The sequence below is a fragment of the Microtus oregoni genome, unplaced genomic scaffold, assembly GCF_018167655.1.
Source record: "Microtus oregoni isolate MIOR12 unplaced genomic scaffold, Mior012 000046F_ref0000063, whole genome shotgun sequence".
Taxonomy (NCBI): Eukaryota; Metazoa; Chordata; class Mammalia; order Rodentia; family Cricetidae; genus Microtus; species Microtus oregoni.
In genome coordinates this window covers 13,347,837-13,373,421 of record NW_024543220.1, presented here as the reverse complement: position 1 = coordinate 13,373,421, position 25,585 = coordinate 13,347,837, and the positions used below count along the sequence as shown (strand labels likewise).

The 25,585-nt window shown below is 51.6% G+C and overlaps 1 protein-coding gene and 1 pseudogene across 1 annotated transcript; one reads left to right on the top strand and one right to left on the bottom strand.

Moving 5' to 3' along the window:
• Positions 1-24,723, bottom strand: Def6 (DEF6 guanine nucleotide exchange factor). Its single transcript, XM_041635087.1, has 11 exons — positions 24,596-24,723; positions 16,610-16,750; positions 15,976-16,161; positions 14,253-14,489; positions 13,329-13,475; positions 5,990-6,098; positions 5,576-5,874; positions 3,789-3,955; positions 3,501-3,699; positions 747-837; positions 1-585 (listed from the first exon to the last, which is right to left on the bottom strand). The coding sequence occupies exons 1-11, from the start codon at positions 24,689-24,691 to the stop codon at positions 365-367; spliced, it is 1,893 nt and encodes a 630-aa protein (XP_041491021.1). The 5' UTR covers positions 24,692-24,723; the 3' UTR covers positions 1-364.
• On the top strand, positions 9,877-11,477 carry LOC121435617 (annotated as a pseudogene).
• Positions 24,724-25,585: the final 862 nt, after the last annotated feature.

The window sequence follows — 25,585 nt, the reverse complement described above, 5'->3', positions numbered from 1 at the left end:
GCAGGTGGGAGCAGTTTTATTTGGAAGTATGCCTCCATGACTTGGTGGTGGTCTGGAGGGGAGAGGGCAGATGACCTTTGGGGACAAATGACCTTTGTCCTAATTGTCTAGTTTCTTTCCCAGCCGTAGTCACAGGGTCCCTGAGGCTGAAGCACAGAACCGTATTCTTGATCATTAACACCCCAGACAGCCTCTGTGGTCTGGACCTGGCGAGAATGGCAACCACATCCTATCTTGGACCGACTTCTGGTCAGCAGACCCGGGCCCGTAGCCCCAGGACCGTTCGCAGAGGCTGGAGTCACCCACAGCCCGCTGTAGCCAGGTCCTGGTAGACACAGCGTCAGGAGACAAGGGTCATCAGAGGCTAGTTTTCTGGTGCTGGGTCCAGTTTATCTTCCTGAGAGGTAGAAGCCAGGGTGGGAGTCTCGTCCCCACCATTGAGGGACTTCTGTTCACTGCTGTTGGCTGAAAGGGTTCTGTTGCCTTGGGAGCCCCAGCGGGTCAGCCGCTTGAGAGAGGAGTCCCGGCGAGCCAGGGGAGGGGGCTGGAAGCCAGTGAAGGAGCTGCTGGTGGTTGGACGCTTATCTGGCAGAGAGAGAGGTGGGAAGGAGAAAGGCGAGTTGAAATGGGAGAAGTGAGGGTCTTGCCTTAGCCCTGTGAGAGGGGAGACCTTTGACTTCTTCTACCTCTGTGGCCTGGGAGACATGGAAGCCTCCCTTACTCCACCCCAAGAAGGGAAGGCTCACCTCCTGGCTCAATCGGACGCATGAGCCTGTTCATCTGGACATTCCAGTGTTTCACGTTGGTGCTGGCCTGGCGCAACTTCCTCTGGGCGGCCTGTGGGGCAGGTGGTGGGAAAGGGTCAGAGCCCCTGAGAATCTGACCCCATCATTGCCCTGGGAAACTCATGTAGAGCCAGCCATGGTGGTGCATACTTGGAATACGTACTTGGGATGTAGAGGAAGGGGGAGGTCATGGCCAGGACTATATAACAAATTAGAGATGTGAGATCCTGTATTAAACATGGTGGGCGATGGGAGCTAGAGAGATGGCTCGGTGGTAAAAAGCACTTGCTACTCATTCAGAGGACCCAGGTTTGCTGCCCAGAACCCATGTGGCAGGCAGCTCATCTGTCACTCAAGGCCCAAGGACGCCAGTCCTTCTAGTCTCCAAGGACACGTGCATGCAGGCTATGCATATACACATCACATAAAAGAAGTAAATCTTGGGCTGGAGAGATGGCTCAGAGGTTAAGAGCATTGCCTGCTCTTCCAAAGGTCCTGAGTTCAATTCCCAGCAACCACATGGTGGCTCACAACCATCTGTAATGAGGTCTGGTGCCCTCTTCTGGCCAGCAGGCATACAGACAGACAGAATATTGTATACATAATAAATAAATATTAAAAAAAAGAAGTAAATCTTTAAAAAAACAAAGCCCACGCATGTTCACAAAAAGTCAGAGTCTGCCTCCAATTTCAGGGGACTCGTGTCCCCCCAAAGGTTCAGCGATCATCATTTTCATTTCCCGAGCTGCTAAGACACGCTAAGCGCATTTCCTGTTTTATCTAGCTTCCTGAGCAGAAGCTAACACAGACAAATTTGAAACAGGTTAACCAACAAACCCAGGGACATACACTGAATACCAAACCATTGTTTAACAAATCCTCTAGGACCTCATGGGGGAGTCTCTGCGCCAGAATCCAGAGCCCTAAGCAGGGCAAGTGGGCTGTCCATTTTTGTGTTGTTGGAGGTGGCTGTGACCTAGGGTACTAGCAACTCAGCCTGAGTCCTCCATAGGAGCAGCAAGTGCTCTTAACCACTGCGCCAACTCTCCAGTCTGCATTGTTTTTGCAATGACTGTGTCAGCCAGAGAAAAATAAAGCTCTTTTAAGATTTATATTTATGCCGGGCGATGGTGGCACACGCCTTTAATCCCAGCACTCGGGAGGCAGAGACAGGCGGATCTCTGTGAGTTCGAGACCAGCCTGGTCTACAAGAGCTAGTTCCAGGACAGGCTCCAAAACCACAGAGAAACCCTGTCTCGAAAAACCAAAAAAAAAAAAAATTATATTTATTATTTTAAATTATGTATGTCACCAGGTGGTGGTGGCATATGCCTTTAATCTCAGCATTCAGGAGGCAGAGGTAGGCAGATCTCTGTGAGTTAGAGGGCAGCCTGGTCTACAGAGTGAGTTCCAGGACAGGATTCAAAGCTACACAGAAACCCTGTCTTAAAACAACAACAACAAAACAATTATTATATTGCATCTGGGTATACAGGAGTGCAGGTGCCCACGGAGGCCAGAGGAGTTGGATCTCACTGGAGCTGCAGCCACAGATGGACAGGAGCCCGTTGATGTAGGTGCTGGGCATTGAACTCGGGTCCTCTGGAAGAGCAGCACGTGTTCTCACTATGTAGCTCTGGCCGGCCTGAACTCTCTGTAGACCAGGCTGGCCTAGAACTCAACAGAGATACACTTGCCTCTATCTCCTGAGTGCTAGGATCTAAAGGCCTAGCACTAAAGCCCAGCAAAAGCTTTTTTAAAATGTATTTATTTAATTTCCTTTTATGAGACAGGGTCCTGTGTGTTCAGACTCATTATGCAGGCAGTGATGACTGTGAACTTCTGATCCTTCCCTGTCCAACTCTTTTTTTTTATTTATTTGTTTGCTTCTAAGATTTTATATAGCTTTATTTTATGTGCATTGGAGTGAAGGTGTCAGATCCCCTGGAACTGGACAGCTGTGAGCTACCATGTGGGTGCTGGGAATCAAACCTGGGTCCTCTGGAAGAGCAGCCAGGTGCTCTTAGCCCTTGTCCAACTCTTGAGTGCTGAGATTACAGCCTCAGTGCCTGATGCAAACAGTGCTGGGGAGTGAACAGGGGCTTTGTGCACGCCAGGTAAGTCCTCTACAAACTGAGCCGCATCCCCAGACCCTAAAAGACATCTTTGTACTGGAGAGATGGCTCTTAGAGGACCAGGGTGGGACACCCACAGGATAGCTCACAAGTGTCTGTAACTCCAGTCACTGGGGGTCCAATACTACCACTTTCTGGACACGGTGGGTGCTGCCTGCCCACAGTACATAGACATACATGCAGACAAAGCAACCACACATATAAAAGGAAATAAAAAATGTAAAAGCTTAATAAAAAAAACTAGAACCCTTATCTACAGGGATTCAAGCTCTAAGGAGTGTGTACAAACCTAGGGCTTAGAAGAGGAGGAGGGGAAATTCTGCTCGGGTTAATTATACTATTGGCAAATACAGCCACAGGTGCGTTCTGTATTTACATACTAAATACCACGTATTAGCTTGTTTCATTGTGGTAACAGGAGTTATCTGTTTCCTTTCCCAGAGCTTCAGACTCAGAGAGGTTAAGCAATCTGTAGGCGGTAACACAGCCAGCGAGTGTAAAGCAAGGTAGCTTGGCTCTGGGGAAGGCGCAATGACACACTGGCTCCCCCAGTTTCTCCCGGTTCCCGCGGGTGTCTCACCTCCACGTCCTCGTCCGCCCTCTGCCGGTTCAGCCGCACCTCCTCCAGCTGCTGCTGGGCTTGCTGGAGGGAACGGCTCTGCAGCGCCATCTCCTGCTGCATCTCCTCCTTCTCCTGCTGTGCTCGCTCGATGTAGCGCTCCTGCTCTTCCTTCAGATGCATCAGCTGCTTCAGCTTCTCCTCCTCCTCCTCCAGTAGTCTGCAGGAGCGCATAGGAACCTCAGAGCGGGGCGTGGAGGGGGGCGCTCAGGCGCTGGCGGAAAAGGGACTCCGTCCTCGTGCGGTTACCTGGTCTGGGCAAGGCGTACGGCCTCCTCATCCCGCCTAGCTTTCACCTCCAGTTGCAGGGCTTCCTGCAGCCGCTCCTGCATCTCCTCCAGTTCGGCGATGCGTTGCCGCTGCCGGGCCGCCTCTTCCTTCTTCAGCTCCATCTCAGCCTGCATAGATGCCCTGGCCTGTGGGAGCGCAGAGCCGGTCAGTGGGACACCGGAGGAGACAGATAGGCTACTGCCTCTCCCGGGCTCTGCCTGGCTGTTTGTATTGGAGGATCTTTAGTTGGGGTTTCCTTGATTTGACCTGTCCAAGAGCCTGATGTCTCAAATTATTCTTTCCTTCCACTGGCCTTAGAAATAATAATTAGGCGTTTGCTGGGGCTGTAGCTCAGCGGCAGAGGGCTTGCCTAGTATGCCCACGGCCCTGTGTTTGCTAGCCAGCACCTCACAAAACAACACCAATTATAATTATATGTAATTAAACATCATAATATGTTATATTACAATAAAATAACATATTAAATTACGGTAATCCCTTCCTAACTCCTACCATAACAATTATAATATTATGGTAGGTGTCAGGGACTGCAGTTATTAGGACAACCAAAAGGTATTGAATTTTTTTATTATTTAAAAGTTTTTATTCATGTGCATGGGTGTTTTAGCTACATAGCTGTCTGTACACTAGTGTGGACAGTGCCCACAGAGGCCAGAAGAGGGTGTGGGATCCGCTGGCTGGTTTTGAGCTGCCATGTGGGTGTTGGGAGCCCAAGCTGGGTCCTCTGAAACAGCAGCCAGGGCTCTTAACTGCGGGGCCATCACTCCAGCCCCTCTTGGTTCTTTGAGACAGGGTCTCAGGAGGTCCAGGCTGGCCTCAGACTCTCTCGGTAGCAAGAATGACCTTGAACTCTCGAGCTTCCTGCCTCCACCTCTCCAGTGCTGAGATTAGAGGCATGAGGCACCCTGCCTGGCTTTATTGAATTTCTTACAAGTATTTCTTCACCGAATCCTCAGCCTAGCTCCAGGAACAGAGTTCTAGTTGCTGATACAGGGAGACTTAGCACGTGCTGGGTTCCTACAGCTCTTACGGTGGAGGCGTAATGGGCACACATGCCACAACATGCCTATGGGGGCCAGAGGACAGCTTTGTGGAGGCAGTTTCCTCTGCCTATCTTTAGGGGGTTCCAGGAATAGAATTCAGGATGCTAGGTTTGTGCGGGAAGTGACTTTACCCGCTGAACCAGCTCGATGGCCTAGAACCGAGTTTTCTCAAATTATAAATTCAATTGTTTCTGCGTGTCTACTCGGCCTTCGTGTGTCCTACCTAACTAATCCCAGCCTATAGTCCCCAAACTGGTTTTGTTAAAATGTGGTTCAAGTCTAGACGGACTTCATTGCAAACCATTTACAATCACCAGCTTTTACGGCCCAAGTCCTGACCCCAGAAAAGATTTCTGAGCTAGGTCCCATCTATACCAGGGTTTTGCCCTAGGCTCTACCCACTATTATGGCCGCTCCCCACCACTCATTAGGCCACGCCCACAACATCCTCCACCCCACGGGATCCACCCTTTGTTCAGGCCCCGCCTACAGCATCCTTCAACTTCTACTCTCCGTTTGTCCATCAGCCTACGGCTCCACCCTCTCTAAGGCCCTCTCCTAGCATCCTCCAGACGCCCTGCACTGTACGTAGGCCCAGCCCTGGTCCTCTTCCTGTCACTCTTCTGTCATGACCCTGCCCCACCCGACTCCCTCCCAGAGGCTCCGCCCCCTAGCCAAGCCCCGCCCTCTGGACAGCCTCACCTGCTCCGCCTCCCGCAGCTGGCCCTCCAGAGCCTGCTGCAGCTCCCGGTGCTGGCTGCGGCGGCGCTCCTCCTCCTCCTGCAGCAGCCGCTCGGCCTGCCTTTGCGCCTCCTGCAGCAGCTCCAGCTCCTGCAGCTTCCTCTCCTTCTCCTCCTGCAGCTGCTGCAATCGCAGCAGCTCCTCCTCCTTGGCTGCCCGGCGCCGCTCGCGCTGCTCCCGCTGCTCCCGCCGCTTCTGCTTCAGGTCCTTATGCAGCGACGTCTTCCCCTCCGCCTGCAGCCGGATCGCGGTCTGGATGGCTACGGGGCCGAGCGGGACGGAGTCAGCCGGGGTCTAGGCCACCACGGCCAAGGGCGTCCAAGAGTCGCTCGGATGAAGTGACCGAGGCCCAGCTAGACCCAGACCGGCACTCACCGGCCGTCCACTCCTGGCGCTGGCGCGTGTCTGAGGCGCTCATCTCGTAGGTGCGGCTAGCCGTCTTCACACAAAACATGCAGCGCTTTCCTTCGCGGTCCTGAAGCACCTAGGAAAGGGGTAGATGGCCCCGGGTCAGATGACTTCACTGAGATGGGGACCATATCCGCCTTAGAAGTAACCCAGCTCTAGACCCCCCCCCCCACTGACCTCTTCTCTGGGACCTTCCCCCACCCTGACGGGAGTATGCATGGTCTGGGGTGGTGGATGGTTAGTTATGGGGTGCCTGTGTGCCCACAGTTCTCGTTTTTGTTCTCTGAAGGCTAGCTGGCGCCATTTTCATCTTGGTATCTCTCCACAAGGTTTAGCATATAGTACACGCTTAAACATGTGCCTGAGTCCTCACCACCTGCAACTGCTTTCCAGCTAGTCTCTCAAACGTCACCTGTCTTTTAAGGGTTTGGGGAGAATAATGGTACAGGGGTGTGTCCGGGGTTTTTGCCTCCACTAAACTTATGTTCTGTGGAAAATAACAGTTGTCTACAGTAGTGGTGTTTTTTTTTGTTTGTTTGTTTTGTTTTTTCTTTTTGGTTTTTCGAGACAGGAATTCTCTGTGTAGCATTGGAGCCTGTCCTGGAACTAGCTCTTGTAGACCAGGCTGGCCTCGAACTCACAGACATCTGCCTGCCTCTGCCTGTTTCTGCATGTATATCTGCATGAAGGTTTTAGATCCCCTGGAACTGGAGTTACTACAGTTACAAACTGTCATGGGGATGCTGGGAATTGAACCTGGGTCCTCTGGAAGAGCAACCAGTGTTCTTAACCACCCTGCACTGGTGTTTTCTATACAACATTTATCTGTGGTTGGATTAAAGGTGTGAGCCACCACTACCCGGTTTACAGTAGTGTTTTCTTTCTTTTTTGTTTTTTGAGACAGGGTCTCACAGTATAGTCTTAATTGTTCTGTAATTCACTACATAGACCAGGCTGGCCTTGAACTCACATAGCTCCAGTTTCCCAAGGGCTGGGATTAAAGATGTGCACCACAACATACCCAGCCCTGTACTGGCGGCGGGGGGGGGGGGGTTGTTTGTTTTAACATTTTTGATGACTTATTTATCTTTATTTTATGTGCATTGGTGTTTCTGCATGTATATCTGCATGAAGGTTTTAGATCCCCTGGAACTGGAGTTACTACAGTTACAAACTGTCATGGGGATGCTGGGAATTGAACCTGGGTCCTCTGGAAGAGCAACCAGTGTTCTTAACCACCCTGCACTGGTGTTTTCTATACAACATTTATCTGTGGTCATATATTCCTGTCAGGCATCACTTCACAGAGAAAGAAACTGGTTCTGAGATGTCTGGAGGCTTGTTCAACACCTGTTTACTTATGTAACAAAAGTGTATACAGCCAGCCAGGCGGGTGGTGCTCGCTTTTAATCCCAGCCCTGAGAGGCAGAGACAGGCGGATCTCTGTGAGTTCGAGGCCAGTCTGGTCTACAAAAGCTAGTTCCAGGACAGGCTCCAAAGCTACAGAGAAACCATGTCTCAAAAAACCAAAAGAAAAAAAAATGTATATAGCATTAGGGAACTGATTATTTTTTCTTGAGACAAGGTTTTGACACGTAGCCCAGGTTGACCTCTGCCTCCTGTCTTCCCTGCCTCAATCTCTTGAGTGCTGGAAGCCCTTAACAAATCTTTAGTGTAATGTAAAAACAAAGATATAGAGATTATATAAAAAATGTAATAAACAAAGATATAGAGAAACTGTAATACTTAGGTCCCATTGATGAGTGTATCAGATGATACAACTGTTGAAAAAAATTGGCATTTCCTCAAAAGTTAGAATTATCATATGTTCCAGCAATTCTACTCCTATATAAGTATGGATCAAAGAGAAATGAATACATATCCAGTAGAAATATGTCCCGTGCCCAGGGCTGGAGCGGTGGTTCAGCAGTTATGAGTGCTTGCTGGCTGCCTATGCAGAGGATCTGGCTTTGGTCCCAGCACTCACATGGCAGCTCACAGCTGTCATTAACTCTAGTTCTAGTAGCCCCGACTCTTACCTCCCAGGTTCCTGAACACATATGGTACACAGACACACACTCAGGTACACAGACACATAAAATTAAACAGAAAAATAAATATTGAGAAACCCAGTGCCAGGTGTGAGTCACTTTTGGAGTTGTTGGCCCCTGAGGTTCCATAGATCCCCAAACATCACAGGCTGTTGGAATTTACTTCAGAGCCTGACAGCGAGGCCCCGTTGCTGAAGGCTTGAGTCTCAGAACATGGCAAAAACCAAGCTGGTGTGAACTCAGAAGCTTTCTCTCTACTGGCTGGCTTCCACAGTGCTGGAAGGTTCATGACAGTGGAGAAAAGTCGTCCTCAGTCGTGCTACAAGCTACAATAATGACTGACCTGAAAGACACGCCCACTGGGGCAAAGAGTCATGACCACCATGGGAGCAACCAACCACTTTCTGATTAGATCGGCGTCCCACTTCACAGGATGAAACCTGTAGTAGCATTTCATTTGTATCTTAATAAATAAAGCTCGCCTGAGGACCAGAAAAGTAAAGCAGTCACACTGACCAGCCTTACAGACTAGGCAACAATAACATACACCTTTAAATTAATCCCAGCAGCCACACCAGCTTGCCATAGAAACCAGGCGGTAGTGGTGCACGCCCTTGATCTCAGCCCTAGGGAGGATTATAAAATTGGAGGAGACAGCTCTCAGACACAGTATTATTCTGAGATTCCTGGAGGCAGGATAGCCTTTTCAGACTGAGGTAGAGGTAAGAGCCAATGGCTGGCTGTTTTGCTTTTCTGACCTTCAGGTTGAACCCCAGTTTCTGTCTCTGAGTTTTTATTAATCATGCTTCAGAAATCCATACTGACACCATTATTTAGCTACCTATGGCTTAGACAGGTCATAGGCCCTAGAGGAGAAGCCACTACAATTTATGTCGCCGAAGGGCAGAGTGTTACACTAAGTCCCAATGACGCATCACTGGTCCCCAAGACCAAAGCATCTCTCATCCCTCAATTGAGAAGCTTCTGTGCACGGTAGATGGTGGTGAACACAGTGATGCATAACCGGCCACGTAAGAGATTGCACAATGCTCAGCCCTAAAAGGAGTGGGCATACTGCGAACTCCCTCCCAAGGTTCAGGGGTCATTTTGGAAGGGAGTGTGAGAGCTCGAGGCAGCTGATGGCTAGAAGGAACGCATTATCTTCTGGACATGGCAGGGCAGCTGTACTCACAGCAGTTTCGACACCATGGTCAAAACCTGTTGCAAGCCCAAGCCAAAGAAATCCCAGCAGGGACAGGAGAGGTGGGCACACTATCCCACCACAAGCAGCCAAGCTAATGTCAACTGTTTGCTGGGAAAGGAAGCATCAATTTTCTCTGAGAGGGTAGCCCTTGGTAACTCAACCGCTCTCCAGAATCCAGGAATATTTGGGCAGCACAAATCATCTTGAAAGATTAAGAGAGTGTGGGAAGGGGGCTGGAGAGATGGCTCAGTGGTTAAGAGCATTGCCTGCTCTACCAAAGGTCCTGAATTCAATTCCCAGCAACCACATGGTGGCTCACAACCATCTGTAATGAGGTCTAGTGCCCTCTTCTGGCTAGCAGGCATACACACAGACAGAATATTGTATACATAATAAATAATATAAATAAATATTTAAAAAAAAAAGAGAGTGTGGGAGGCAGTGGTAGAGGGGGGTGGTGGTAGCAGACTGGAGTCTCAACCGCGCCAAAGCAGACACTTCTGTGGAGCAAGGCCGTAGGAACATGGAGCACCCAAGGCAGTGCCGGGAGTCCTGGCTTAGAGGAAGGGGTTGCTGGATCGGATGGAGAGGAGGGGGCAATGCTGGAAGCCATGGCGGAGCCCAGTCCCAAAGACCCACCTCCGACTCTTAAGCCAGAGACTCAGCCACCAGAGAAGCAGCAGTGAACAACTGAGGATTTCAACAAATTCTGCAGTTTTGTCTTGGCTTGTGCAGGTTACATCCCTCCTAGCAAAGAGGCCCCTGACAGCACCACTCTGCTGGGGAAGATCAAGCTCAAGGACTCTGTCTGATCTGGAGGGGCCCAAAGTGTCATTCCTGCTGTCTCCCACGTCCCTGACGCACACCTCCCGGTCCCCTGCTGCCCAAAGGGTCATTCCCGCTGTCTCCCACGTCCCTGACTCAGGCCTCCCAGTCCCCTGCTGCTCTCATCCCCGTGCCACTTTCTCAGGGGGACCTTTCTCAGCCTCGAAAGAAGGACCAAAAGAACAGAAAGTTCAGACCAGAAGGTGGGGCTGGCTTTGGGGTGCTTCAGAGGCCTCGACCGGCTCCTGGGGATGGGGAACAACGGTCTCAAATCAAGAAGAGCAAGAAGCAGAAGTTGAAATAAGCAGATCGTGGGGATAGATTTCCATCTTTTGGCCCTCCTAGGGCACCTCCCAGTGATACAGACTCTGAAGAGGAAGAGGAAGAGGAAGAGGATGGGGGATGAAGAAGAGAGGACAGCAGTGGTGAAGTTCTAGTCCCTGTGCTCCAACACCCCCCCGAAGCCCCCAGACCCCCTGTTACAGGACACCCTGAAGGTGCTCCCCCTACTGACAGTGAAGGCAAGGAGGTGGACAGCACAGAAACAAGCCAAGATGGAGATGCCAGCTCCAGTGAAGGAGAGATGCAGGTCAGGGATGAGGACATCATGGTGGAACTGGGTGAGAAGCGGTGACTTGTGGGATCTGATCACATGATCTGAGCACATGTTACTGCAGAAAGCCCTTTGCTGGGCAGCCCGCGATTGAGTGCAGCCTGTGTGGGACATTGATCCAGCTCTCCTGTGCTAAGATTAAGAAGACCAATGTTCTTGACTTCTTTTGTTGCCAGAAATGCACGGAACTTCGTCCAGAGGCCCAGCGTTTCGGGGGACTTCCCGAATTGGAAGAACCCTAACATCACTCTTTGAGACTGGAACTTTGACATCACTTGGGAACTGGGCCTCAGAATCTTCAGCCTCTTCAAAGCCGGAATTAGACCCATTACAGTTGGGTCAGGGGAGGCTGGGTCTGTAGACAAAATCTGTTGGGTGAATCGGCCACCCTTTCCACATTCAGGGCCGGGCTCGGATGGGGCTGTAACAGGTTAGTTGTCTATAAACTGTAGTGTGACTACAAGACTCCCCTCGTGGCTTCCTCTCTCCCTCCCAGTTACTTTCTTCCATACCTGCTGTATTTTTAATTTTGGACTCCCCATGTTTGAGCATGGTGGTTGGTCAAAGGCGGAGTACCATACCTGGTGGAGTGGAGGAGGAAAGCAAAAGGCGTCAATTATCACTAGCCTTGTTTTGAATAATACTGGCTGGCTGCTTGTACAGACAGCCAGCGTGTTGTAAATAAAGCTGAGTGGGCTCTTGTGTCTTATATAAAATAAAATAAAAAAATAAAGAAAAAAGTTATAGGAGCTGGGCAGTGGTGGCGTATGCTTTTAATCGCAGCACTCGGGAGGCAGAGACAAGCGGATCTCTGTGAGTTCGAGGCCAGCCTGGTCTACAAAGTGAGTTCCAGGACAGGATCCAAAGATACAAAGAAACTCCATCTCAAAAAACAAAAACAAAAACAAAACAAATAAAAAACAACCACCCCACCCTGGAACAAAAAAAAGAAAAAGTGATGCGAAGTTGGGTGGGGAGGGGGGGTGGGCTGTAGATATGATCAAGACAAGTTGGGTGGGGAGGGGGGTATAGATATGATCGAGACAAGTTGCATGACATTCCCAACTATAAAAGGCTTCCATTCAATCCCTAGCACCCATGTAGGAAGCTGGGTGTGGTGTCACCAAAGCTGGGTATGATGGGATGGGCTCTTCTACCAGCACTGAGGAGGTGGAGACAGGCAGAGAGCAGAGCTCAAAGGCTACCACGCTGTCCTAGATGGCAGACCCGAGCCATTAGGATGACGTCTTAACAATAAGCAAACAAAAGGAGGTTGGGAGAGCTGGGAGGCAGTTCAGTGAACTGCTGGCTGTGTAAGCCTGAGCTCCTGAGTCCTAGCCAAGCACGGGGTTAAAAGCCAGGCATGACGATGCATGTCATAATCCCAGTGCCAGGAGGCAGAGGGAGGGGAGACCCTGGGTTTCTCTGGCCCAACAGCCTCGCTGAACCAGTGCACCCCAGGTTTCAGTGTGGGGGACTCTGGGGTGGAATATCACTTTAACTATGTAAAGATGTGTTATATTTGCTTTTGCTGCATTTGTTAAATGACGTAAAGAGGTGTTGCTTTGCCTACCCAAGGCAGCTGATTGGTCTAAAAGCTAAATGGCCAATAGCTAGGCAGTAGGAGGATAGGCAGGATGGTGGGCAGAGAGAATAAGTAGGAGGGAGAATCTAGGCTTGAGAGGAGAGAACTAGGGAAGAGAGGGAGATGCCTGGGGCCAACCAGCTAGGCAGCTGCCAGCCAGACACAGAAGTACGAAAAGTAGGACATACAGAATGAAAGAAAGATAAAGAGCCCCAAGGCAAAACACGGATGAAAAGGAACAGGTTGACTTAAGTTATAAGAGCTGGTGGGTTTATAAGACCATATCTTCATTTGGGAGCTGATTGGTGGCCCCAAGAAAGCACACTACAGGACTGTATCTCAAAAACTCAGGTAAATGACTCCTGGAGAAATGGCATCAAAGGATGACTTCTAGCCTCCGTGTGCATATGCACATGTGTGTGCAACATGCACACACCACACAAACAAACAACAAAGTGCATAGCGCTTAGAGAATGACACCCTAGTTTAAACTTCGGTTTCCATATATATGTATATTCACACCTACAAATAAATGTGCACATGGACCCACGAGAACGCGTACACACACACACACACACACACACACACACACACACACACGATCCCAGTATTTGAGAAGTAGAAGAAGCAAGAGGGCTGGGAATTCAAGGTCAGTCTTGACTGTGTAAGTAAGTTCAAGGCCATGCTAGACTACAAGAAACCCTGTGTCAAAGGGAAAAAAGAAACTGGAAGGTTTGCTGTGGAGGGTAGATATGAGTCATCTCTATCGGGGTTTAATAATCCACCAATGACTTCCGCGTCTGGTCGGTGGTTTTATGGGGCTGACACCGGGCTGGTATGGCAGAACACCTGCCTGTCGTGCTCGAGACGCTGGGTTTGACCACTCACACTACAAAAGGAAAAGAAGTGCTGACGTGGACGAGAATGGCTTCACGGCATCCAGGTGTGTCTGAGCTGTACCATCCCAGTGAGGTTTCTCTTTCCTCCACCCCTGCTCCCGGCCCCTTGTCCACGCACTGCGCCCTCACCTCCACACAGCAGTGAGCATCCAGTGGAATGGTGCCTCTTTTCTCCTTGCATTCTTCACTCCCAAAGTAGCAGAGGCAGCTGGGCTGCAGCTGGAACCAGCGCTCTGCCCAGTTCCTCCTCAGGTGCCCTCGCTTCCACAGATAGCCCTGCAGACAGAGGCAAGTAAGAGAGGCCTCCTAGGTATCCATTCCCCCCTCCTCATGGTCCTCTAAATCTCCATTACCCCCTCCCGGTGATCCTCTAGTTCTCCATCACCCCCTCACGATGGTCCTCTAGTTCTCCATCACCCCCTCCCGATGGTTCTCTAGTTTTCCATCACCCCCTCCTCATGGTCCTCTAAATCTCCATCACCCCCTCACGATGGTCCTCTAGTTCTCCATCACCCCCTCCTGATGGTCCTCTAAATCTCCATCACCCCCTCACGATGGTCCTCTAGTTCTCCATCACCCCCTCCTCATGGTCCTCTAAATCTCCATCACCCCCTCACGATGGTCCTCTAGTTCTCCATCACCCCTGCCTCATGGTCCTCTAAATCTCCATCACCCCCTCCTGATGGTCCTCTAGTTCTCCACCACCCCCTCCCGATGGTCCTCTAAGTCTCCACCACCCCCTCCCGATGGTCCTCTAAGTCTCCATCACCCCCTCCCGATGGTCCTCTAAGTCTCCACCACCCCCTCCTGATGGTCCTCTAAATCTCCATCACCCCCTCCCGATGGTCCTCTAAGTCTCCATCACCCCCTCCCGATGGTCCTCTAGTTCTCCATCACCCCCTCCTGATGGTCCTCTAGCTCTCCACCACCCCCTCACGATGGTCCTCTAGTTCTCCATCACCCCCTCACGATGGTCCTCTAAATCTCCACCACCCCCTCCCGATGGTCCTCTAAGTCTCCATCACCCTCTCCAAACGATCCTCTCAGGCTGACCTGTTTCAGGACATCTTGGATGAGTTCCTGGTAGACTTCTTGGATGGCCATGCTGAGGGAGTCCCGACCCACACCCCGCAGGCAGCGGCCGGAGTTGAAGAGCTCTAGGAACTGCCAGACGCTGAGACCCCCAGAGGTCTGAACTGCTTGAGCTTCCTGGGCCAGCAGCTCTTCCAGCTCGCCCAAGCCTATCTCCAAACTCATGCTGCCCAGGAGTTTCTTTAGCAGATACTCAACCTGGAAGGGAGAGGGAGGCCAGGTGACGTCAGCAGCACCTCCAGAGGACAAGAGCGTGGGAAGCCACATACAGGTGGAAACAGGGGAGAGATCTGAGAGGGAACCTAGGACCCTAGGCACACCTAAGTCAGCCTTCCTCTTCCCTGTGCTAAGTCCACCTCCTTTCTGCAATAACATAAAAGTCATGTGCTGCGTGGTGGTGCCACAACTTTAATCCCAGCACTCGAGAGGCAGAGACAGCGCGAGTTCCAGGACAGCTAGAGGGAGCTACACAGAGAAACCTGTCTCAAAAAACCAAAACCAAAACCAAAAAAAACCAAAAAACAAAAAAAAAAACAAAAAAAAAAAAAAACCCCTCCTACTCAACACTCTCAACTTTGCCTATGACAAACAAGGAAGGAAGGGCCAAGGTGGAAAGCGACTTCCTTCAAGTCACAGGGCAAGTGAGAGGCAACCAGCGCTTGGGTTTCTGATCCTGAAGCCAGTTCCCAGCCCTTGAGGTCCTTCCCTTGGGGAGAGCAATGGAACTAGGGCTGGGGGTAAGCAGGGCAGGGACAGGAAACCTAAGGCAGAGGCACAGGAAGTGGTGGTTGGGGTACATCCTGCTGCAGTTTGCTCTCACAGCAGAAAGAACCTTCCTACTCTCTAAGGGGCAGAAAGAACCTTCCTACTCTCTAAGGGGCAGAAAGAACCTTCCTACTCTCTAAGGGGCAGAAAGAACCTTCCTACTCTCTAAGGGGCAGAAAGAACCTTCCTACTCTCTAAGGGGCAGAAAGAACCTTCCTACTCTCTAAGGGGCAGAAAGAACCTTCCTACTCTCTAAGGGGCCGCCTTGCCCCGACTGGCAGGAACCTGGTTAGAGTCCACCCTGGCCCCAGTCGTCTTAAAAGACTCTTTATTGATCTTACTCTGGGCCTCCAGCGGCGGTTTAGTAGAAGGCCTTAGTTCATCTCTCAGCGATCCCCCAGAACTAAGAAGAAAGGGTCCAGACTCCAAGCCTCTTCCCCCAGCATGCCCTACATCTTTGGAGTTGGTCTGGCTCACCAGTTAAAAGAAAAGAAACCCTCTGAGGCCAAGGCCAGACTTGGCTGTCCATTTTGCATAACCAGAGTTACTTCCTGTCTGAGAGAACACCCCCACCCACTTCCCTTAACAAAGCACCTTCCTAGATTGCACTGCACCTAAGAATCCGCTGTTCCATCTGAATGCTCTCATCAGTGTGCGGGGCATTTGTACTAATGCAGAACGTAAACATTTGTGGCTCATTTTCCTCCTTAGAGAACCCTGATGCGAATGTAGTTTGGCGGCGGCTGAGGCGACGCGCGCTGTTGATAGTTCTCGCTACCCAGAGGCAGTCAGGTGGGGCTGACCCGCATGGAGAAAGGGGATTGATTGGGAAGGCGCATAGACAACCTGTTTTCCTTCCCGGCTTTACCAGGGGCTTGGCCCTGAGTGACTCAATCCCTGGATCTGACGTCACCCTCACCTCATCGGGAACCATGATCAGTGGGTACTTGTCCTCAGACAGGAAGTTGAAGAGGCACCAGAGACGGAAGGCATCCTGATTGGAGAGCAGGCTGTTTCCATTGCTATCTGCTCGATAGTTCTTCTTGGCTGTCAGTGTCCAGCACAGCTCATCAAAGTGCTCTTTAACGAAAGCCCCCTCCTCCACCTGTCATGAAGCCTGCAAGTTAGCCAGCTGCCTCACGCCTCGTCCCCGCTCCATCCGTAAGCCCCGCCCTCCACGCCTGCAGAGCCCAAGACTGAACTCAAGCTGGCTCAGGCACTTCACCAAGGTCTCCACTTCCTCCCCCTGATTTCCCTGGCAACAGTAAAGCTAGTTCCTCGGCCAAGGGAGAGAAAAGAGGGGAACCCTAGGGGGCAGGACAGCCTAGGAGAACCTGCACAGAGGGTGACAGATGAGATGAGCTGGGTGCAGGTTAGGGGGATTGGCGGGGGAGGGGTGCGGAAGCTAAAGCAGAGGATGGGCAGTGGGGGGCAGGTGACTGAGGAGGGGAGTGGAGATGGAGGCGCGAGGATGGCAGCGTGGACAGAAGTGGGAGTGGAGAGCCGGAGTAGAAAGCTAGGTATTGGGGTCCTAGGGGAGGGGCGTTCCCCACCTTGTCGAGGATGTACTTGTTGAGGTAGGGCATGTAGCCTTGACTGGACACAGGGCCATCGTCGTCATCCCGGAAGTGCTCCTCCAGGGCCACGGGGTCATGGGGGATGTGCAGGACCGTGTACAGGTTGTGGGACAGCACCTTGAACAGAGCGACAGTTTGCTTTCCTGCACCCAGTCAGGCCTTGACCAAAGGACTGATTCCATTGGCCTGTCCGTTCACCCTCACCCTGCTCTGGCTAAGTTCTCTTCGGGCGCCATCCGATCCGACACACAGGAGCACACTCTGCACTTCCCATCATTCATAGCACCCCCATAGCGACGCTCCATGTCCCTGGGCGACAGATGACGAAATCTTCAGGTCCTACTCATGGGCAGAGCTGGGATTCAAACCCGGGAAACAAACGGCACCCTCTCCAATTATTAAATTACGACTTGGAAGCTTCTTTCTATAAACCAGGACTCAGAAGCTCCTGGCTGCTCAGTAAGGGAGTGAATGGGAACTTGGGATTCCAAGCTCATGTGGCAAAATTCCAAAGCCCAGGGGCTTCCCACAAATGCTAGGCTATCTACAGGGAGGCAGGAGGCCATTCCAGGGCAAAACCCTTGACTTGATCTCTTCTAATCACGACTCAGTATTCAGGCTGCCATTCGCACCCCGGTGAGTCCGATCAGGGGAGGGCCCTAGTGAGCAGGTAAGGGAGCTAGGGAAGGCTCAAAGAATGCTCGTGAGAAATGGTTCAGAGGTGAGAAATAAGAGTGATGGCAGCCATGGGGCAGGATGGGACGTGTGGGGCGGGCATTGATGATGCTGAAGGCTCATGAGATGAGGAATAAGAGCAATGGCAGCCATGGGGCAGGATAGGACTGTGGGGCGGGCATGCTGACCAGATTTATGATGCTAAAACAAAGGAGCTGAAGTTTGAACAAGATTTGGTAAAATGAAGAGAAGGGGGAAGGTTGCTTGGAGAAATTGTTACACTGCTTAATCACGGGCAGTGTAAAGATTTAAAAATAACCACTTATTGGGTGGAGCATAATTTGGCAGAACCTTAATCCCTACATTCAGGAGGCAGAGGCGGGTGAATCTCTGTGAGTTTCAGGTCAGCCTCAGACACACAGTGAGACTCTGTCTCGGGGGCGGGGCAAGCCAGTGCTATCTGCCTGCCACTCCCTATGGACCAGCACTACATAAAGTGATTTAAATGGATCACATTTATCCATTAAGTGTGGCCAGGGCAGTGCTTAAGCCACAGTGTCCATGTGGAGGTCAGAGGGCAACTTTAAGGATCCAGTTCCTTCCTTCTACCATGTGGGAGATGTTTTCAGGCTTGTCAATAAATACCTTTACCCACTGGATCATCTTTTCAGCCCAAAATTGCTTTCTTAATTACAGAAGAAGAATTTGAATGTACCATGAACATGGTGCGCATACATGTAACCCTAGCAACTAAGTAGAGGTAGGAGGATCAGCAGTTGGAGGCTAGCCTGGGCTACATGAGTAAAATATTTATGTGTGTGTGTATTTGTGTGTGCATGTGTGTGTGCGTGTAAGGTGACGAAGGCACAGAGCCAGGCTCAGGTCTGTACACGGTGAGTGTGAGCTCCTGTCCAGGGTGGAAAGGGTGGCTTTTTAATCTATTTGTCAAAGATGAGAAAGACGATAAGAGCAAATATTGAGGAAACTGGGAAAATGGGGGCTTTAATAACCCACCACTAGCCGGGCGGTGGTGGCAAATGCCTTTAATCCCAGCACTTGAGATGCAGAGGCAGGCAGATCTCTGTGAGTTCCAGGCCAGCCTGGTCTACAGAGCAAGTCCTAGGATAGTTAGGACTGTTACACAGAGAATCCCTGTCTCAAAAACAAAAAACAAACAAACAACCCACAAAAACAAAACAAAACCTTATCACCAGGGTGTGAATTAGTCACCTATCTACGCCTCAAGTAGCCAAGGCTGGCCTTGAACTCACCGCACAACCAAAGGTAACCTTGAACTCAGGTTCCTTGTGTCTCTGCAGCCAGGTGCCGCGGGAATCCAGGTGCGTGCTGCCGTAACTAGCTACACTAGTCATCCTGTGCTGTCCCCAATCTATCAACTTAAAATTGGAGGTGGGCTGGAGAGAGGGCTCAGTGGTTAAGCGCACTTGCTTGCTGCCCTCCAGAGGCCTTGAGCTCAGCTCGCAGCATCCGCACCAGGCAGCTCACAGTTGCCTGTAATTCAGGAGGTCTGACATCTTCTGGCCTCCGAGGGTACCCATGCTCATGAAGACACATACACACACACCACCACCACCACCAAAAATTTAATCTTTTAAATTGGATGCGAACTTTAACTCAGCATTTTTTGTTTTTTTCTTTTCATTTAAGACCCATTTTACGTTTAATTATGTGGTGTGTGTGTGCCTACGTGTGGGTATGTGCTCACAAGTGTGGGTGCTCTCGAAGTCAGAGGAGGACATCAGATACTCTGGAGCTGGAGTTACAAGCTGTGAGCCGTCTGATGTGGGTGCTGGGGGTCAATGGGTCTTCTGCAAGAGCAGTGTGGGCTCGTAAGAAGTTAGGCATCTCTAGGTCTTAATCCCTTTTTAAAGTAAAAAAGAAAATCTAAAATAAAAGGATTTAAAAACAATTTTATGTACATGGGTATATTGCCTGCATATGTGTCTGTGCATCTGATGTGAATGCTGTGCCCGAGGAGGTCAGAAGGGGGCGGGGGAGAAAGAGAGAGAGAGAGAGAGAGAGAGAGAGAGAAAAAAAGAATGTGTGTGTGTGTGTGTGTGTGTGTGTGTGCGCGTGTGTGTGTGTGTGTTTTAGAGACAGGGTTTCTCTGTGTAGCCCAGGCTGGCCTTGAACTCAGAGATCCACTTGCCTCTGCCTCCCGAGTGCTGGGGTTAAAGTGTGTTGCCAGGACCTGGTTCATTTATTTATTGACGTGTGTGTGGAGTACACACCTCACAGGTCTCAGGAGTCACTGAGACATTCGACTTGGATCCAGCTGAGCTCTGGGGAAAGGGTTTGGCCTAGTGGTTCTTGTCCTTAAGGAATGGGTGACACCCAGAAACACACAAACAGGGAGGCACAAGACTCTTCCATGGAGAGACTTAATAACCAGGCAGGGTAATAACAGTGGTTAGTGCTGCGCCTTGTTCTTTACTTCTCTGTTATTTTAACAGCTCCTGTGTGAAGCACAGAGAACTTACAGGGAGACAGGTCTCTCCTTCCAAAGGTGGGTGCTGGGAATCAAACTGGGGCCATCAGCGTTGGCAGCAGGTGCCTTCACCCAACAGCCTGTCAGTGTGTGTTGTGTAAGTCTGGAACATAGATTGTCTTTATGACAAGAAATTGGAGGAAGCATTTGAGACAGGGTCTCATTCTGAACCCTGGGCTGGCCTTCCAATCCTTCTGCCTCAGTTTCCTGGGGCTGGGATTCCAGGTTAACATTATCTTGCCTGTTTGCGGAACTGGAATTACAGAGAATTGTGAGCCACCATGTGGGTCCTCTACAAGAGCAGCCAGTGCTCTCAACCCCTGAGCCATCTCTCCAGCCCATTCTTATTTTATTTTGGTTTTTTGAGACAGGGTCTCAGGTATCCTGGGCTGACCTTACACTCATTCTGTATGACCTTGATCTTCTGATCTTCCTGCTTCTCCCACCACAGTGCCAAGATTCAGTGCGTTCTCTCGTGCCGCGTTTAGGTAGTGCTGGAGCCCTCCTCCAGGGCCCCATGCACACTAGGCAAGGGCTCTCAGCTGAGCTGTGTCTCCAGGCCTGTTCCCTTCACCTGCAGCCACAAGCACAGCAGGGGTCCTCATCTGTGCCTTCTGGTGACTGAATCTGCAGAGCCCAGGGCTGGGCTGTCAGTTGTCAGGATGCTGTGGTACTCAGGGTTCTAGACACTTAGGGTCCTCTACACAGAGAACCTAACCTCAGACTGCTAGACGTTCCTCTGCCTGGGGTGGGGTGAGGGGCGGGATCAGGCAGGAGAGGAAGCGGCAGGGGTGAGTCAGTGTTGAGCGGGAGCTCACTGTGGAGGTAAGTAGGGACTCCATTCACAGGTTAGGAAATGGAGGCTCAGGAGGAAGTGTCTTGCCTCAAGTCTAGCTCGGAGGTCCCTCTGGGTCTCCACTGGAACAGATGAAACTGAAAGGCCTACCCCACCCTGACCTACTGACTCAGAGTTTCCAGGGGTGGGGTCTAGGTGTCTGTATTTTCCAAATGCTGTCATCTGGACTCCCCCAGAGAGGACATTTACAGTCCCCACTGACCCGCTCAGTTCCCGAACTCGAACTCGGGTGGGTGGCCTGGGCCTGGAAGATTCTGTGTGTTCCCACTGTTGGTGTGGGGGGGCCCTCTTCTCCCTGGGGACCCTGGGTCCAGGGAGAGGTTGGCTGTCTTGTCTACACTGACCACGAGAAATCAGAAGGGCTGACTCTGCAGTTCCCAGCCTTCAGATCCCAGGCCCCTGTCTGACAGAGGTCAGAAGCGTGCACACAGTAGAAGCCCGTGAAGGCACTGGGCAATGAGCTCACAAAGCCGGAGCCATCTCTCCCACTCAGACTACTCCTTTGTTTATTTTTCAAGACAGGGTTTCTCTGTGTAGCTTTGGAGCCTTGCCTGGAACTCACTTTATAGACCAGGCTGGCCTTGAACTTACAGAGATCCACCTGCCTCTGCCTCCCGAGTACTGGGATTAAAGGCTGCCCGGCTACTGTTTTTTTTTTTTTTTACTCTTTTCCTTTTTATTTGTTTGGTTTGGCTTTTTGAGATAGGAATTCACATTGTAGCCCAGGCTGAACTCAGATTCTCAGCAATCCTCTTGCCATAGCCCCACGAGTGCCAGGATCACAGGTGTGACCTCTGTGTGGGTTCCACGTCATCGTTCTAAGGCATAGCCAGGCATGGCGGCACACACCGTTAGTCCCAGCACTTGGAGGAGGCAGAGGAAGAAGGACCTCTGTGATTTGAGGCCAGCCTGGGCTACCCTGAGTGCTGAATTTAAGGATTTAAGGTAAGATATTATGGTAAGGCTCAGCAGATAAAGGTGCTTGCCCCAGGCCTGACAACCTGAGCTCAATGCCTGGGACCCACCTTGTGGAAGGGGGCCCAACTCCCCTCGCCATCCTCTGACCTCCACATGCACTGTGGTCCACACACAGACAGACACAGAAGTAAACGCATAAGATTTAAATATACAGCCGGGCAGTGGTGGCGCACGCCTTTAATCCCAGCACTCGGGAGGCAGAGGCAGGCAGATCTCTGGGAGTTTGAGGCCAGCCTGGTCTACAAGAGCTAGTTCCAGGACAGGAACCAAAACCACAGAGAAACCCTGTCTCGAACTCCCCCCCAAAAAAGATTTAAATATACAGATAAATAAGAGAGGATTCATAGAAGAAATCATGTTTCCTCCCCCACCTGTCTCTGTTCTCTAGGGACAACAAAGCAAAGCCACTCTCCTTCCTTTGGGCTTGTTTGCTTTTTTTTTTTTTGAGACTTTCTGGAGTGTCCTGCTTCAACCCTGAGTGCTGGGGTCACAGGTGTGTGCCGCCATGCCAGCCCCTTGGGCTTTGCTCTGCCCTTCCTCCTCCTCCTCTGGCATCAGCGGGATGTACCCAGGCTAGACAAGGCAGCCCTCTATGAGCCTCTATGAGCACCTTAGGGGAGAGGAGGCGACTCACAGCCATAGCGAGGCTTGGGCTGGTGCAGCCTCCCACCTGCCCCCACAGAGGGCACAGAGGCTAACCCCGGGACCTTCCTTCATCCCCGTCTACAGAAGACAGAGTGTACCTCGCTGGTGTGTCTGTTGCCTCTGCTTCTTCCTCTGCCTTCTGACCACTTCTCTATTACTTCTCTGCCTCTGCCCCACCTCCAGCACCATCACTGCTTCCTCTCGGTCCAGCGTCCACCACTGTGGGCCTGGATGAAACCTTCTCCTCCTCAGCAGGGACCCTGCCGTTTCTGCCTCACCTCACATGGCCCAAGAGTCTCAGTTAGTTTGAGAGTGGACGAGTTTCCTGTCAGGCAGGTGGGACATTCACTGTTGATCCTGTATAGCCAGAGATGTCCCTCACAAGTGGGCTCGATCCGAGCTGTGACAGTTCAAGCGTGCACACTCTCAGACTCTTCCCCAGAAACACTCAGCCTGTGAGGGTTGTGGGTAGGCATGGGGCCAGTCAGAAGCTAACACAGAGGTGTTCTAGATGGGAGCGTTTCCTGGCTGAGAGCACCAGAGAATGGGGGCTGCTCAAGGGCTGTAACCTCTGCGTGTAAGGCACAGAGAGCCTGGAGAGGGGTCACAGATGGAACAGGCACTATCTTGGTACCAAAAAGATAGGGTGGGCCAAGTGGTGGCTCAGGCCTTTAATCCCAGCATTCAGGAGGCAGAGGCAGGTGGATCTCTGTGAGTTCGAGGCCAGCCTAGTCTATAAGAACTAGTTCTAGTAGTATCTGAAGGTGTCTGAAAAAAAAAAAAAAAAAAAAAGAACTAGTTCGAGGACAGGCTCCAAAGCCACAAAGAAACCCAGTCTAAACAAACCAAAAAAAAAAAAAAAAAAAAAAGAAAGAAAGAAAGGCGAGTCCAGAACACTGCTCTCCAGAATATTGTGAAAGATTCGATTAGATCCATTTTGCAGAGATGGAAACTGAGCCTTCAGAGCTAATTCCAGGACAGATAGGGCTGTGACAAAGAGAAACCTTGTCTCAAAAAGTGGGGGGTGGCGATGAAGATGGGTGTGGGGCGGTTTTGGCAGGATCGGTGCTGTTCAGATAGTCTAATTTCCTTTCAGGGCAGAACTCAACCAGACGATATGAGCTGGATTTACCCAGGATGGAAGGACTAACCTGCCTCCCTAGGGGACCTGAGGTGGCTTTGGACTCTCCTTCCTGGGGAAGCAGACCATTAGTCATTAGATGCCCACAAATCCAGCTAAGGGACAGACCAGGACAGAACTAAGTGGTGCATCTGAGTTCACAGGACCCAGCTTGAGCAACATGAGGGTCGAGGTGGAAGGGAACATGCCCACGCTGTCCTGTTTGCTCCCAGGTGTCCTGTCTGTCAACAGAAGCAGTTGTAAATACACCACTCTTTTGATGGGAACGAAGACAGCCGAGCCTCGCGAGCCCTGCGTTGGCCCCACAGCCTCCCTCGTGCGCGGCACTAGATGGAGTATTATTTACAGAGAATGAGTGGATCCCTAGGCAGGGTCTGAGAGCTGAGTTGTTCTGACGCTTTCCCCAGCATGCCAGGACTCGAGCAGCCGAGGCTTTAATTTCTTCCCCAGGAAGAAGACGCTTACCCAGGAAGAGAGCTCCTTCGTCTCCTCTGAACTGTCCAGACCATATAGTTTTAAGACGACAGGGGTGGTCACTGATGGGGTTTTCCTGGGCCTGGCTTACCCCCACTCTCAACTTCAAGTCTCAAGGCATAAGGCAAATTTCCCAACCTGTTGTGTGCCTGTGCTGGTAGGTGGAGCTGGACGGTGAGCTGTGTAGCAACACAGGGGAGACTTTGGCCATGACCCCTTAGCTGGCTCACACTGTAGCTGCCGGCTTGCTTTGCAAATGGAGGAGGCTCTCCGCTCCAAAGGAAGTGACTGGCAACACTAACTAACTGTTTTTCTTCAAAGCCACAAGGAAGCCACAGGGAGGAGCAGGGTACGTGCCCAAGCATGACTCTGGGGAGTCCACAAGAAGCCTGAGAAGGGGGCAGGTTACCAAGTCTCAGAAGCCCACGATGCCACCTCTACTGTGCAGTCAGAGTACATGGTTCTGGACAGCGGCACTGGTGACACGTGCCTGGGGGCCTCTGGGAAGCAACTTCTGAGCTAGGTTGGCTCTGGTACCTCCCCTGGGCCAGCACTCCACCCAAGGCCAGGGCTGCTGGGTGGCAAGGTGCCCGCCGAGTAGCAACGGCTTCCCTGTCTGACTCCCGGCGGATGAGAACCGGGGTGGCGAGTGAGCCTCCCCTAAGCCCCCAGGATGCCCCTCACCTTGAGCTGGGACTTGGAGACCTTGCCGCTCTTCTCCACGTCCAAGGCGGTGAAGGCGTACCAGATGGACTTGAGCAGCTCCTTGCGCAGGGCCATGGCTGAGGCGCCCGCCCCGGCCCAGGGGCGGCTCTGACACCAAGATCCGGTTTCAGGAAATGCAAACGGCTGCAGACCGCAGAGAGGCCCTGGTGCAGAGCGGAACAAGAGCTCCACCTGCCTGCTCCCTGTGGCTTCCAGGGCTGGCTTGTTGCTCTGCTGTCCCACTCCCCAGAGCCAGAGAGCCCTCCTTTGCCTGGCCTGGCTCCTTTAGCACAGGTTTTACAAGTTTCCTTGCCCCAGAACCCTCCCAAGCTCCCAACGGTAGTTCAAGGCCACCCTGAGTTGGAGGTAGACAGGGTCAGGAGTCAAGTCTATGCCAAGTGAAGATGCCAAGGCCCTACCTCCCATGGCTGTGCAGGCAACAGAATGGGCACAAAGACACAGCAGGCTTGGGACAGGACTTCTCTTTTAGGGCCCCCAGCAGGATCTCATGAGGTGATCTGTCCAAGCAGAAGAAACCCACGTGGAGGAAGAACGGAAGCAGGGCCCTCCCTCACTAGGACAGGGCGACTTGGCACTTGGGCTCTAAAGAAACTCAGAACACTGGCCACTCTGCACCTAGTGGCCTTGAAGACACCAGAGTCTGTATGTGTGACAGCAGGGCTCACCTTCGAGGTCCTGCAGGGGCAGGCAGGGGCAGGTCCTCTTCACTAAGGTCTCCACTTTCTTAGATGCAGAGGCCTCTCGGATTGGGATGAACCCACCTCATGAAGGCCATCAGATTTCAGTGAAGCCTGGTTGAGGTTAATTCTGGGACATCCCACTCCCAGGGGAGCATGCCCAGCCTCGGAGCAAATGGGAAGCAGGCTGTGGAGACACACACTATCGTCCCTCGCTTGGAGGTCTGAAAGTCAGGGATAAGTCTGGGACCACAACTCTGAAGCACAACTC